The sequence below is a fragment of the Schistocerca gregaria genome, chromosome 2, assembly GCF_023897955.1.
Source record: "Schistocerca gregaria isolate iqSchGreg1 chromosome 2, iqSchGreg1.2, whole genome shotgun sequence".
NCBI lineage: Eukaryota > Metazoa > Arthropoda > Insecta > Orthoptera > Acrididae > Schistocerca > Schistocerca gregaria.
In genome coordinates, this window is record NC_064921.1 from 15,210,448 (window position 1) to 15,225,613 (window position 15,166).

The 15,166-nt window shown below is 43.1% G+C and overlaps 1 protein-coding gene across 1 annotated transcript in view; it reads right to left on the reverse strand.

Moving 5' to 3' along the window:
• The window catches only part of LOC126336241 (glypican-5-like), a 728,632-nt gene that overhangs the window by 61,179 nt on the left and 652,287 nt on the right, over positions 1–15,166 (reverse strand). The window contains exon 5 of the mRNA XM_049999730.1: positions 3,101–3,209. Coding sequence (XP_049855687.1) covers positions 3,101–3,209 — 109 coding nt within the window. The remainder of the gene's footprint in view (positions 1–3,100; positions 3,210–15,166) is intronic.

A 15,166-nucleotide genomic window follows, 5' to 3' on the forward strand; every position in this document is an offset into this window, starting at 1 on the left:
AAAATAGGGAAGACATCCCGCATTCTGAGAAAAATGTGGGCAAGCTGTAGGGAAAGACGAGTGATGCGTAGTATGTGCAAGATACAAGACAGAACAATAAGAATGGGACAAGAAGAACGAAGTTCTTGGTTTAAAAGGGGTGTAAGGGATGTAGTCTTTTACCCCATCCAGTTCAATTTATATATCGATTAAGCAAATAAAAGAAAGAAATGGAAGGTTCAAGAATTACAGGACATGCTGAATGGAATGAACAGTCTAATGAGTGCAGAATACTGATTGAAGAAAGACGAAAGCACTGCGAAGGAGCAGAAATGAGAAGAACGAAAAACTTAACATCAGTATTTGTGATCACGAAGAAAATGAAGTCATGGAAATCTGCTACCAAGGCAGCAAAATAACCCGTGACGGACGAGGAGGAGGAGGAGAAGATTAGTGTTTAACGTCCCGTCGACAACGAGGTCATTAGAGACGGAGCGCAAGCTCGAGTAAGGGAAGGAAGGGGAAGAAATCGTACGCGCCCTTTTAGAGGAACCATCCCGGCATTTGCCTGTAGCGATTTAGGGAAATCACGGAAAATCTAAATCAGGATGGCTGGATACGAGATTCAACCGTCGTCCTCCCGAATGCGAGTCCAGTGTGCTAACCACTGCGCCACCTCGCTCGGTCCTGTGACGGACGAAGCAAGGACGACCAATAAAAGAGACTAGCAATGGCAAACAGTGCATTCCTGGCCAAGATAAGTCTACTAGTATCGAACATAGGCCTTAATTTGACGCCGGTCGGTGTGGCCGAGCGGTTCTAGGCGCTTCAGTGTGGAACCGCGCCACCGCTACGGTCGCAGGTTCGAATCCTGCCTCGGGCATGGATGTATGAAATACTTAAACCTAACTAACCTAAGGACATCACAAAGTTTTATGGGACTGATGACCTCAGATGTTAAGTCCAGTAGTGCTCAGATCCATTAGAACCATTTGAACCTTAATTTGACGAAGAAATTTCTGAGAATGTAGTATGGAGCACAGCATTTTATGGCACTGTAGCATATACTGGGCGAAAACCGGAACAGAAGAGAATAGAAGCATTTGAGATGTGGTGCTACAGACGAATGTTGAAAATTAGGTGGACTGATAGGGTGAGGAATGAGCAGGTTCTCTGGGGACAGGGCGAGGAAAGGAGTTTATGGAAAACACTGACAAGAAGAAAGGACCGCATGACAGGACCTCTGTTAAGACATCACAAATTAACTTCCACAGTACTAGAGCGTGCTGAATCACGACGTTTGACGGGTGATTACATTTTTAATTTTTTCCTCTCTTTTGAAACATAAAAAACCATTTATGGTGTAATGTTTAGAATGTTAATCAGGAAACATTTTTTGATATTCTAGAAAATTATATTTATTTGGTAACGAACTGGCTTTCAGTGTCTTAGGCCATCTTCAGGTCACAAGTGAGTGTAGCAAAGGCAAGTAAAATGGCGTGCGACTTTAAGCAGACGTCATTTCAACAGAAGACACAAAAGGCACATAAATGAAGATAGATAGGAAACTATTAATTTTTTCTCACACGGAAACAGTTACATTAACTACAAGAGGAAAAATATAGTTTATGTGGAGATAGAATTAACAGGTTATGAAAAATATAGCCTTCCATGAAAGAAATTGGAGATTAAGAAAGGAGCATACAACTTTTGCAGATCACCTTTTAACACAAAACCACTCATTGATCTAGAATGCGAAGTTTTACATTCTGATAAGAAAAGCGGGTAAATGATCCTACAGGAAAGCGCAGACATATGACGAAGAATGGCATCTAAGTATTAAATGCCAATACGCATTTTCCTTTTTCCTCTCTGACAATTTTAATGCAGCACTGGCAACTAAAACCTTGTTTTTACAATGTTTATTTTTCATCAGTTGTTAGATGTATCTCCAGATTAAAAGCTGCACGTTTCATTTCACAGTTAATGTAACGCAATTTGCGCGACAAAAAAGTAATACTTCACTATGTACAGAAAATACAAAAATGTTGCACATGGAGTGTTTACAAACAGTACCTATAAGTCGCACTTCCTTGTATCAGTGTTTGCGACAATCAGTTGTAACATATTACTATGAAGACATGCAAGTCATGTCGCGGCTATGAAATGCGTTGTAACGTTGGGAGCTGATTGTCTTACGAATTGTTTTGGAAGTGTAACAGAACTCCACGCGCAGCCTACTCTAGCGTTCTCCAGTAAATTATGTAAACGAGTAAAAACAGTGAGTAGACGTCGCAAGCGGGCGGGAAACTTGTGAATCAGCCTGTATTCGCAAGAAACAGTACACTGCAGACAGAAGCGAATCGGTGAGCCCGGCAAAGTCATTATCGTCGCTGTCGTTCAACATTGCCTTACTGATCGGCAACATCAGCAACAGTGACGTCTGATTCTGAAAAACATCTTTTGTTGTACTATACCATGTTTATGGAAGTACTAGTGAAAACTGAAATCCTTTAATTATCACTCTATTTGTTCATTACAGCTGTTATTATTGTGGCATCGTAACTGTCCTTGTTTATTTTTATCTGTAGTAGGATGCAGTAATTTTTGTAAGTTGAGCCACTGGTATAAATAAACTTCCTGATTTGGTAACTGAAAGTGGGTGAACTGGATAGCTTGTGCAGTAAGTTTGTAGTTAAAGTTAATTTAAGTTTATGATCTGGTGTGGTGACGACAATAATATCGACATATGTTGGCGTTATTGATCGATTAACAGAAATAATAAATAATAACGGTAACAATAATTTTGAACTCATCGTTTTACTTGTATTTGCGATGTTGCTGCAAGTGTTGCCTTTTCGTCGACATCAGAAATCTGTGCAGTCGGAACGACTCAGTTAAACCGCAATTAGGTTTCGGAAAGAAACGACACCGTTGTTAAGAAGCGCTGTGGGTCACGGCAGTAAAGTTTATACACTGATCGTAACGGCGCTCGCTCACCGCGAAATACCTCTTGATAGAGACACCCTATTGTATTGCATGTATTAGAGGGATAACGTGAGTGTTGAGATTTTTGAGGCAGGAGAAAAGTTGAGACAACTGGATGGAGCCACGTACTCACCAGGCAAGCTCTGCTGGAACGCAGTGCCGTTGGACCGGACGCCATCGTGTGCAGTGTTCTCGTCCGTAACACCATAGTCCCACATGTGTGGTCCGCACACTCTCTTCACCTGAGAAAGAATTTGTATGTAGTTAAGGTACAGCTAATAGACATACTTAGGGTACAAGAAATGAGAATGATTAAAAACTTGATTGGAAACTGCTTTAATTATCAGAAGCACAATCTGCAGGTGCGACAATGAAGAACCATCTTCAGACTGGAGAATAATATTGGGGTCGCTTTTGTTCTTACTGTGTAAAAATGATCTTTGATCATATATAAATGATTCAGAAACAATTAGCTTTGCTGAAGATGAAAGTATTGTAATCAAGTCTCATAAAGCTGTACAAGATTATGTGCTCTGATCAATGAACAAAAAGAAAAATATACCGATTTTAATCATAGAAATGGTAGTGCCGGCAGTAGTATCAGTTGCTGGGTAATTGGTTAAGGGTTTAATAGTAATTTTTCAGTGGTAGAAATTTTTTCTTGTGTGTATTTGTTGTATAGTTAGGGTTTTCCCTCTGTAGAATTTGTAGTGTTGTCGAAGTATTTTGATTTTATCTTAGGGTAAGAAGTTTTGCATATAATGGAGCTGGGAGTAAGGATGGAAATAAAGTTCTCTTGCAGGTATTGCTTTGGAGAAAATGGAAAGATGACGTGGTTTACACGCAAGGGTTATTTGGAGACTGAGCCCTGAAGGGCGACAGAATTTAAAGCCATGGGTTAAGAATGGAAAGACGAAAGAAGGGAAATTCTGTAACATGTGTAAAGATGGATATTCATAGTTATGTAGCGGGAAACAGTTTTGTGGTTCACTGACAAAGTGTCTGGTACTTATTATATTCAGACGACCGTAGTGGCCGTGCGGTTCTAGGCGGTACAGTCTGCCTCGGGCATGGATGTGTGTGATGTCCTTAGGTCAGTTAGGTTTAATTAGTTCTAAGTTCTAGGCGACTGATGACCTCAGAAGTTAAGTCGCATAGTGCTCAGAGCCATTTGAACTTATTATATTCACTTTTTATTGTACACTAAAATATCGGTAGTGTGACCTAATTTACCTTTAGAGATAATAGAAAGTGGCTGTGAAGAGTGAATAAATAAATAAATAAGTAAATAAAGCCTAATGTAAAAAGTTCATTTGAAGGTGTAAATAAAATGTTATCGAAAACTACTAATTGATGCTCTGCAGATGGACTGTCGGTGAACATAGAAAAGCAGAATACATTCAGTTCTCTACTGCAAAGAAACTGATCACACCACTATAAATAATACATTAGAGCGAATAAATAAATATGATACTATGATAAATTTGTAAGTGTGAGAACCTGAAATCGCCACGTGTTACAGATCATTCAAACGACTGAACTCTACTGTGTTACTGGTAAAATCAAATGTAGGAGATGAAAATGTCAAACTTACCTTACTTTTCCTATTCACTAATGTCTTATGGCATTATATTAACTCATAATTAAAGAAAAAGCTTAGAAAACAAAAACAATAAAACGAAACAGCAGATGAAATAACCAGAGAAAATCAAGAACTGAAGGGAATTCGATCGCCGCTCCTTCCGAACGCCGCTCCTTCCGAAGACGTTTACGGTCGTAGATGAACTGCTGAATTCAACTGCCAATCTACTTAGCACATGACTAGGGTTAAGCATGAACAAAGCAAAGCCAAAGAGTAGGTTGTGGTGACCTATCAAATTAATTAAGAATTGGAAGGATTCTGCTATGCAACAAGAAATATGGCATAAATCGCCGTAAGTAAGCTGTGAGAAACAGACTCACGGAGGGGCAGAAAAGTTTCTCCAAATAAGGATGTGTATTGGTACCAATAGTGAACTTGAAACTGAGGAAGAAGTCCTTCGTCCATTACTTGGAGAATACGACGCAGAGTCCCAGGAAACTGGGGACAGAGGGAAAACCTCTGCACAAGAAATTGAACGCAAGGGAAATGTGATAATTCAGAATGATATTAACAATTAAAGTGTGACATGATATCAGATACAACGTTTGTAACCTCGGCTAGTGCTGGTCACGGTTGTGAATGTCAGCGTCAGTTTTGTAATTTCCAGGGGACGGGAAGTGATCTCCAACCTGGAGATAACACGTCGGTCTTCCCTCAATCCCACTAAGTGGCTGCAGGTCAATGTCGACCGTACTGTTTCCAAAAACGAGAGTTTTTACCCTTTGGGATACAAACTTCTGAGAGTGCGGTAGAATGCAATACCTGACAGCGAGTACTATGGACGATTGAAGTGTCTGTCCACATTCTGCCCTGGAGGCTCACTGGCCGAAAGGCCTGCATATAGGGGATTGTATCTCGTGAAGTCAGGTGGGAGGCAGGACGGAAGTCGTGGGCCCTTTTGGGCAGAGTACAGGTTTCAAGAGTATCTCGTATATGTGAAGTAGTTGTTCTGCAATGGAAAAGTGGAAGAGGCAACAGGCACGCTGCCTGCTCACATGCCTGAAGGGCTCAGCTGCTTCTCGATTTCTGCGAGGAAAGATGCGACTATATGAGCGTGCAGTTGTTAGATGGACAGAATTCACAGAATATGAAGATATCAGCTAGCCAGTCTTAGTATTTGATAACAATGAGGACTTGATGATCACTGTTTTTAGTCGTAAGCCTTCTGATTGGTTTGATGCGGCCCGCTGAGAATTCCTGTAATGTGCCAAACTGTTCATGTCAGAGTAGTACGTACAACCTACGTCCTCAATTATTTTCCAGTATCTGTCATCCTCCACAGTTTCCTCTAGTTATTCTGTCATGTCTTAACATGTTTCCTACCACCCTGTCCCTTCTTCTTGACAGTTTTCTACATATTCCTTTCCTCGCAGATTCTCCGGAGAAGCTCCTTATGACTGACCTTACCTGTCCACCTTATTTTCAACATTCTTCGGAAACACCACATCTCAAATGCTTCTATTCTCTTCTTGTCTGTTTTTCCCACAAATCATGTTTCGCTACCATTCAATGCTGTGCTCCAAACGCACATTCTCACAAATTTGTTCCTCAAATTAAGACCTTTTTTGATACTAGTAGACTCGACCAGGAATTCACTTTGGCCAGTGATAGTCTGCTTTTTATGTCCTCCTTGCTCCGTTCATTATACGTTATTTTGCATCCTAGGTAGCAGAATTCCTTAACTTCATCTACTTCGTGATCACCAACCCTGATGTTAAGTTTCTTGCTGTTCTCATTTTTGCTACTTCTCATTAATTTCGTCTTTCTTCCATTTACTCTGAGTTATATTCCGTACTCGTTAGGCTGTTCATTCAGTTCAGCAGATCCTGTACTAGGCAAGGTCCTAGTGGAGGTGGTTTGCCATTGCCTTCCTCCAACCGTAATGAGGATGAATGATGATAACGACGAGGACACAACGACACCCAGTCATCTCGATGCAGGAAAAATTCCTGACCCCGCCAGGAATCGAACCCGGGACACCGTGCGCGGGAAGCGAGAACGCTACCGCAAGACCACGAGCTACGGGCCCACTGAGGACAGCAATTTCATCAGCGAACCTTATCATTGATATCTTTTTACCTCGAATTTTAATTCCACTCTTTAAACTTCCTTTTATTTCCTTAATTACTTCTTCGGTTTATAGTTTGAACGGTATGGACAAAAATCCACATCCCTGTGTTACACCCTTTTTAATCCGAGCACTTTTTTCTTCGCCTCCCACTCTTGTTGTTCCCTCTTGGTTCTTATACACATTGTATATTACCTGTCTTCCCCTACAGGTTACTCCTATTTTTTCAGAACTTCGAACAACTTGCACGATTTTTCATTGACGAAGATTTTTCAACGTCGACAGATCCTATGAACGTGTCTTGTTTTTTCTTCAGTCTTGCTTCCATTAAATAATCGCCTCCCTGATGCCTTTACCTTTCCTAAACCCAAACTGGTCGTCATCTAACGCATCCTCAATTTTCTTTTCCATTCTTCTGTATACTATTCTTGTCAGCTACTTGGATCCATGAGCTATTAAGCTGACTGTGCGATAATTCTGGAACTTGTTGGCTCTTGCAATCTACGGAATGAACGTTGTCGTTTTGTTGTCATTTCCCCCAGTGATTTTAGAAATTCTAATGGAATGTTGTCTACTCCTCCTGCTTTATTCGATCTTAAGTCTCCCAAAGTTTTTTTCTAAATTTTCTGATTCTAATACTGGATCCTCTATCCCTTCTGTGTCCACTCCTGGTTCTTCGCCTATCACGCCACCAGACAAGACTTCCCCCCTCACAGAAACCTATAGACGTCTTCAGTGTACTTTTCCAGCTATTTTATCTCTCCTGTGCATTTAACATTGGAATTATCGTTGCAATTTAATGCTACCACTCTTGCTTTTAATTTAATCGAAGGCTGTTTTGATTTTTCTACACTCCTGGAAATGGAAAACAGAACACTTTGACACCCGTGTGTCAGACCCACCATACTTGCTCCGGACACTGCGAAAGGGCTGTACAAGCAATGATCACACGCACGGCACAGCGGACACACCAGGAACCGCTGTGTTGGCCGACGAATGGCGCTAGCTGCGCAGCATTTGTGCACCGCCGCCGTCAGTGTCAGCCAGTTTGCCGTGGCATACGGAGCTCCATCGCAGTCTTTAACACTGGTAGCATGCCGCGACAGCGTGGACGTGAACCGTATGTGCAGTTGACGGACTTTGAGCGAGGGCGTATAGTGGGAATGCGGGAGGCCGGGTGGACGTACCGCCGAATTGCTCAACACGTGGGGCGTGAGGTCTCCACAGTACATCGATGTTGTCGCCAGTGGTCGGCGGAAGGTGCAGGTGCCTGTCGACCTGGGACCGGACCGCAGCGACGCACGGATGCACGCCAAGATCGTAGGATCCTACGCAGTGCCGTAGGGGACCGCACAGCCACTTCCCAGCAAATTAGGGACACTGTTGCTCCTGGGGTATCGGCGAGGACCATTCGCAACCGTCTCCATGAAGCTGGGCTACGGTCCCGCACACCGTTAGGCCGTCTTCCGCTCACGCGCCAACATCGTGCACAGCCCGCCTCCAGTGGTGCCGCGACAGGCGTGAATGGAGGGACGAATGGAGACGTGTCGTCTTCAGCGATGAGAGTCGCTTCTGCCTTGGTGCCAATGGCGGTCGTATGCGTGTTTGGCGCCGTGCAGGTGAGCGCCACAATCAGGACTGCTTACGACCGAGGCACACAGGGCCAACACCCGGCATCATGGTGTGGGGAGCGATCTCCTACACTGGCCGTACACCTCTGGTGATCGTCGAGGGGACACTGAATAGTGCACGGTACAGCCAAACCGTCATCGAACCCATCGTTCTACCATTCCTAGACCGGCAAGGGAACTTGCTGTTCCAACAGGACAATGCACGTCCGCATGTATCCCGTGCCACCCAACGTGCTCTAGAAGGTGTAAGTCAACTACCCTGGCCAGCAAGATCTCCGGATCTGTCCCCCATTGAGCATGGTTGGGACTGGATGAAGCGTCGTCTCACGCGGTCTGCACGTCCAGCACGAACGCTGGTCCAACTGAGGTGCCAGGTGGAAATGGCATGGCAAGCCGTTCCACAGAACTACATCCAGCAACTCTACGATCGTCTCCATGGGAGAATAGCAGCCTGCATTGCTGCGAAAGGTGGATATACACTGTACTAGTGCCGACATTGTGCATGCTCTGTTGCCTGTGTCTCTATGCCTGTGGTTCTGTCAGTGTGATCATGTGATGTATCTGACCCCAGGAATGTGTCAATAAAGTTTCCCCTTCCTGGAACAATGAATTCACGGTGTTCTTATTTCAATTTCCAGGAGTGTATATGCTGAGTCAGTCCTTCAGAAAATCATTTCTTTTTTAATTTATTCATATTTTTCCTGTAATATTTCGCCTCAGCTTCTCCACGCTTCTTATTTATTTCATTCCTAATTGACTTGTATTTCTGTATTGCTGAATTTCTGTGAACATTTTTGTACTTTCTTCTTTTATCGATAACTTAATTATTTCTTATGTTACCCATTGATTCTTCCTAGTTTCCTTCTCTGTACCTGTGGTTTCCTTTCAAACTTTTGTGATTGCTCTTTTTAGAGATGTCTATTCCTCTTTAACTGTAATCCTTACACAGCTATTCCTTATCGCAGTAGCTGTAGCCTCTGAGAACTTCAAGTGTACCTCCTGATTCCTTAATGCTTCCTTATTCCACTTCTTTGTGCATTAGTTTTTCCTAACTAATCTCTTAAACTTCAGCCTACTCTTCATCGCTACTAAACTGTGATCTGAGTCTATATCTGCTCCTGGATACGCCTTACAATCAAGTATCAGACTTCGGATTTTCTGCCTGAACGTGTTGTAATCTAATTGAAATCTTTCCGTATCTCCATACCTATCCAAAGTATACCTTTTCCTCTTGTGATTCCTGAAAAGAGTATTCGCTATTACTAGCTAAAATTAATTGCAGGGTTCAATTAGTCTTTCTCTTCTCTCATTCCTACTACAAAGCCCATATTCTCCCGTAATTCTTTCTAGTCCCCCAAGACTTTTAGATATTCATCTCCCCTTTACGTACTAAATTACGCGTTCAATATCCTCATTATTTCCTCTGTTGGCTTGCGACGTCGGGGTGTATACCTGAAGTACCGTTGTCGGTGTTGGTTTGCTGTCGATTCTGATGAGAACAACTCTATCACTGAACTGTTCACAGTAATTGACTCTCTTCCATATCTTCCTATTCATAACGAACCTTGCTCCCGTTATACAATTTTCTGCTGTTATTGGTATTACCCTATACTCATTTGACCAGAAATTCTTGTCCTGTTTGTCTTTGACTTCACCAACCGCCACTACATCTAGCCTGGACCTTAGTATTTACCTTTCCAGATTTTCAGGCTTCCCTACCATGTTAAAACTTAGGGCAGTCCACGACCCTACTGGTAGAACGTTATTCTTCCGTTGATTATCCCGTCGTTTTCTCATTGTCACCACCCACTTGAAAGTCCCCTCTGGTGATCCGAATTTGCCAATTGAGAGACCATCATGAACTTTTTGAATTACAATCAACTCGTACGGTGGATACAACAGTGGCTTCCATTGCCTTCTGCATCCTCATGCTGTTGATCATGACTGATTCTTCTGTCTTTAAGGGTAGTTTTCCACCGCACGGAGATGAGAGTGCTCTTCTTAACCTCTGGTCGCTCCTTCGCTCACTTTGTAAAGGCAGTTGTCAGAATGAGGGTGACTTCTAGTCCCGGTGGTCTTCGGCGGCCATTTTTGATGATTTTGAAGCAAAATTTAGACTACGATGGAGTTCGAACCTGGGCCCGAGGACGTTTTATTTACTAATCGAAAACGCCACCCCTTTACCACGGGTGTTACAAATGACATAAAATCCATTTTTTCCACTGGAAAATTCTGGTGGTTTTGGATGTGCCTTTCTACTTTCTAATTCAGTATGTTATCCTGTATTACTGACTATTTACGGTTCTCGTTTTCCAATCCAGTGGTCGTATCTCAGAGACAATTTAAATTAGTTGGAGTGCTACAGGGTACTGATTACCGCTATAAAAGAAGTGAATATTTAACACCTTCAGGACTGGCCTCATTCATCGTGGATGTGACATCTATGTGTGTTGTGTTTCATTTAAAAGATTTTACGTGGTTTATCTGTTCTTAAGAACCTTATTACGAAGTACTGAAATTAACAGAGATATAAAATGTTTTAGTGAATATTATTTTTATTCCGAAAGAACTTGTAGCCAGAATTTTTACTCACAACTTGTGTGAGTGTAGTATGTTTTGAAGCGCTCACTCAAGCAAAGAGCTGCATTACAACTTGAACCTCACGAGGACAACTTCAACTTTTGTAGTCCTGTCTTCCTCAGTTGCCTGTAGTATTACGGTATAGTGATAATTTTTATTTTATGGACCATCCGAGAGCAACTGAATAAAACACAATTTTAGTGTCACACGCATTTCGCCATTATTTTGTGCAAAACATCTTGAGTGGCCTTTAATATGTACATATGTTTGCTATTTAATTTACATTTTGGTCACTGTACCTATAGGTGGTTGGTATTCCCTATTAAGTAGTAATATTTTGAACTGTATTTACAGGTTGCGTGGACGAGTTTCTACGTATTACGCTCCTGTTGCATTTTTGAAAAGGGACCATCAACGCGGCACGCCTTGACAGAGAATCCTAGGAAGTTCTGGTCTTACGTTAAATCAGTAAGTGGTTCGAAACAGCATATCCCGACACTTTGGGCTGATAATGGCATTGAAACAGAGGATGACACACCTAAAGCTGAAACAATAAACACCTTTTTCCATAGCAGTTTCACAGAGGAAGACAGCACTGCAGTTCCTTCTATAAATCCTCACACGAACGGAGAAATGGCTGACATCGAAATAAGTGTCCAAGGAATAGAAAAGCAACTGAAATCACTCAACAGAGGATAGTCCACTGGACCTGACGGAATACCAATTTCGATTCTACACAGAGTACGCGAAAGAACTTGCCCCCCTTCTATCAGCCGTGTACGGCAAATGTCTAGAGGAACTTTAGGTTCCAAATCATTGGAAAAGAGCACAGGTAGTTCCAGTTTTTAAGAAGGGTCGTCGAGCAGATGCACAAAACTATATGCCTATATCTCTGACATCGATCTCTTGTAGAACTGTATAAATTTTGCTCGCGTATCATGTCATTTCTGGAAACTCAGAATCTACTCTGTAGGAATCAACATGGATTCCGGAAACAGCGATCGTGTGAGACCCAACTCTCTTTATTTGCTCATGAGACCCAGAAAATATTGGATACAGGCTCCCAGGTAGATGCCATTTTCCTTGATTTCCGGAAGGCGTTCGATACAGTTCCGCACTGTCGCCTGATAAAGTAAGTCTCTACGGAATATCAGATCAGCTGTGTGGCTGTATTGAAGAGTTTTTAGCAAACGGAACACAGCATGTTGTTCTCAATGGAGAGACGTCTACAGACGTTAAAGTAACCTCTGACGTGCCACAGGGGAGTGTTATGGGACCATTGCTTTTCACAATATATATATAAATGACCTAGTAGATAGTGTCGGAAGTTCCATGCCGATTTTCGCTGATGATGCTATAGTATACAGAGAAGTTGCAGCATTAGAAAATTGCAACGAAATTCAGGAAGATCTGCAGCGGATAGGCAACTGACCCTTAACGTAGACAAATGTAATGTATTGCGAATACATAGTTAGAAGGATCCTTTATTGTATGATTATATGATAGCGGAACAAACACTGGTGGCAGTTACTTCTGTAAAATATCTGGGAGTATGCGTGCGGAACGATTTGAATTGGAATGATCATATAAAATTAATTGTTGGTAAGTCGGGTACCAGGTTGAGATTCATTGGGAGAGTCCTTAGAAAATGATCAACAAAGGAGATGGCTTACAAAACACTCGTTCGACCTATACTTGAGAATTGCTAATCAGTGCTGTACCAGGTCGGGTTGACAGAGGAGATAGAGAAGAACCAAAGAAGAGCGGCGCGTTTCGTCACAGGGTTATTTGGTAAGCGTGAAAGTGCTATGGACATGTTTAGCAAAGTCAAGTGGCAGACTCTGCAGGAGAGGCGCCCTGCATCGCGGTGTAGCTTGCTCTCCAGGTTTCGAGAGGGTGCGTATCTGGATGAGGTATCGAATATATTACTTTGCCCTGCTTATACCTCCCGAGGAGATCAAGAATGTAAAATTAGAGAGAGATTCGAGCGCGCACTGAGGCTTTCCGGCAGTCGTTCTTCCCGCGGACCATAGGCGACTGGAACAGGAAAAGGAGGTAATGACAGTGGCACGTAAAGTGCCCTCCGCCACACACCGTTGGGTGTCTTGCGGAGTACAAATGTAGATGTAGATGTACTGGGGCACCCTCACCCTCGTGGTGTTGGACGACAATGCAAATCCGTACAGATGAAGGCTCACACAAGATCGGACTCGGCGCTTCGGATGGGAGCAATTGGATCACCGGACCTAAAGCCCCGATCTTACGCCATCGGTCTTTGACTTGTGACCTGCATTGAAAGCTGCACTCTCAGGACGTCATTTCCAAAACTATGCTGATATGCAGCTGACAGTGGGGTAATTCCTGGAATCACAGGGCATCGAGCTTTAGCACTGCAGTTTTTTGAAACTGACTGCACCGTACGAAAGATTTCTCAATGTTGGTGGAGACTATGTCGAAAACTAGCGAAAGATGTATAGTTTATGATGCTATGATGCATTTGTTTTTGGGGATAAAGTTCCCGTGTGAAAAACAATGACGAAACTTACCTTCGGAACGCCCCCCGTCTACAAGTGCAAATGCTGTAGTGACAACTCTTATTTTGAAGAGGATCGGACATTAGGGTTTACTTCCGGACAAGCTCCACAGAGGTTGAGCACACTCTCCACCTGAACAGTAATGTAGCAAGGGGAAGTTTGGAAAGCAGGAGACGAGGTACTGGAGGAAGTAAAGCTGTGAGGACGAAGCGTGAGTCGTGCTTGGTAGCTCAGATGGTAGATCACTTACCCGTGAAAGGTCCCGAGTTCGAGTCTCGGTCCGGCAATCAGTTTTAATCTGCCAAGAAGTTTCAATGTAGCAAGAAGTCGACGGTCGCCTTTTCCAAGAAGTCTCACGAAAAGGATTAAGGGAAAAAGTAGAGAACGTCATTCTTGATCGCTGAATGCCACTTCAAGGCTTCTCCTAGCGAATGGTAGTGCACTGTCCTAACCAGAGAGTCACTTCGTACATGCTATTTTGCTAGTGAGGACATCGCGGTACGTAAGCCGCTACAAAAACGTAAGAGAACCACGTCCAACATGAACCACATCGTCAACGCACAAAGGGTTAAACACGACATTAAGTCGTCGGTGAACACGTCGACTTATACCATTTACGGAGCCAAATTCGCGACTCTTCAGACCACGCTATACCCTACGTCTCCAGTCAGCTACTGTTCCGTTTCTGTACCGTTTGTGAGCCACTCACACTACCTACGCCTCATCGACAGCGCGAGCCCACACCTTCCCCGGCGGTCGCTGAGCAGCCTCTTCCTGGCGTCTCGCGAGAGGGTTGCGAGCGAGCAGCGGCCGTGACAACACTCAGCTGCTCTAACTCTCGGTCAGGTCCGTCTTGCCGCTGGCTGGGGAACCAAGTTCCTGAGCAACCAGAAATGATCGTTCCGTGGGACTGTAAACGGACAAGCATTTCTTGCCGTCGCGCTGACTTGTGAGCGGGCCTTTGAACTGATAGGCTCACACGACGGCAGAGTTCGAACACGACCTTGGTTCACCTCTGCTGTTTGGTCCGTGGGTCTACGAACAGAACGAAGCAGCGGACGCAGATAGATTTGTTTGCTGCGCATCTTTTTGCTCCTGTGGCGTGCTTGCGCTCAGTGAATTAAGCGTACCCATTTTCAAGGGAAGTGTACCGGTAGTGTCGTTACAGGGTTGTTTTGACGACGTGCGACTGCAGCGCTTCCCTTCTGGCGCGTACGTGATTAACAAGTGTAAGACACATTTCGTAGCCCATTGGACTCGTTTCTATTGGCCACATTTATGTTTGCTGGGTGTGATGAAGTCGTCTCGTTTATCATGAGCCAGTTGAGTCTTTAGGGCTCTAAGTCATTGGCACATTTGTAAAGCATTTGTTGAAATAGTGTTAAATATTATCTTCCAATTTAAAGTGTAAATTCTATTTGCCCAATAATTGCCATTTCTAAAGCTTCTGTGTAATGAGGGCATTTGCTCGAAGTTTACAGTTACTGAAAAGATATTATTGAATGTGTACTGTGGATTTGTTTGAATTTCAGTATTTTGATTCATTTGTTCGTGCAGTGGCCTGAGCCCCGTTTTCTTAATCGTTCTTATAATTTGTTCTGCTCTCACTCGTTCCCATAATCATACATTATGACGGCTCACTAGTTAATCAGGGTTGATTCTTGATCCCTCTTGACTGCTTCTTTTCATCGATATATCTAATATAAATTTATTTCTAGGTTTTAGTATTGTATGTCTGATACAG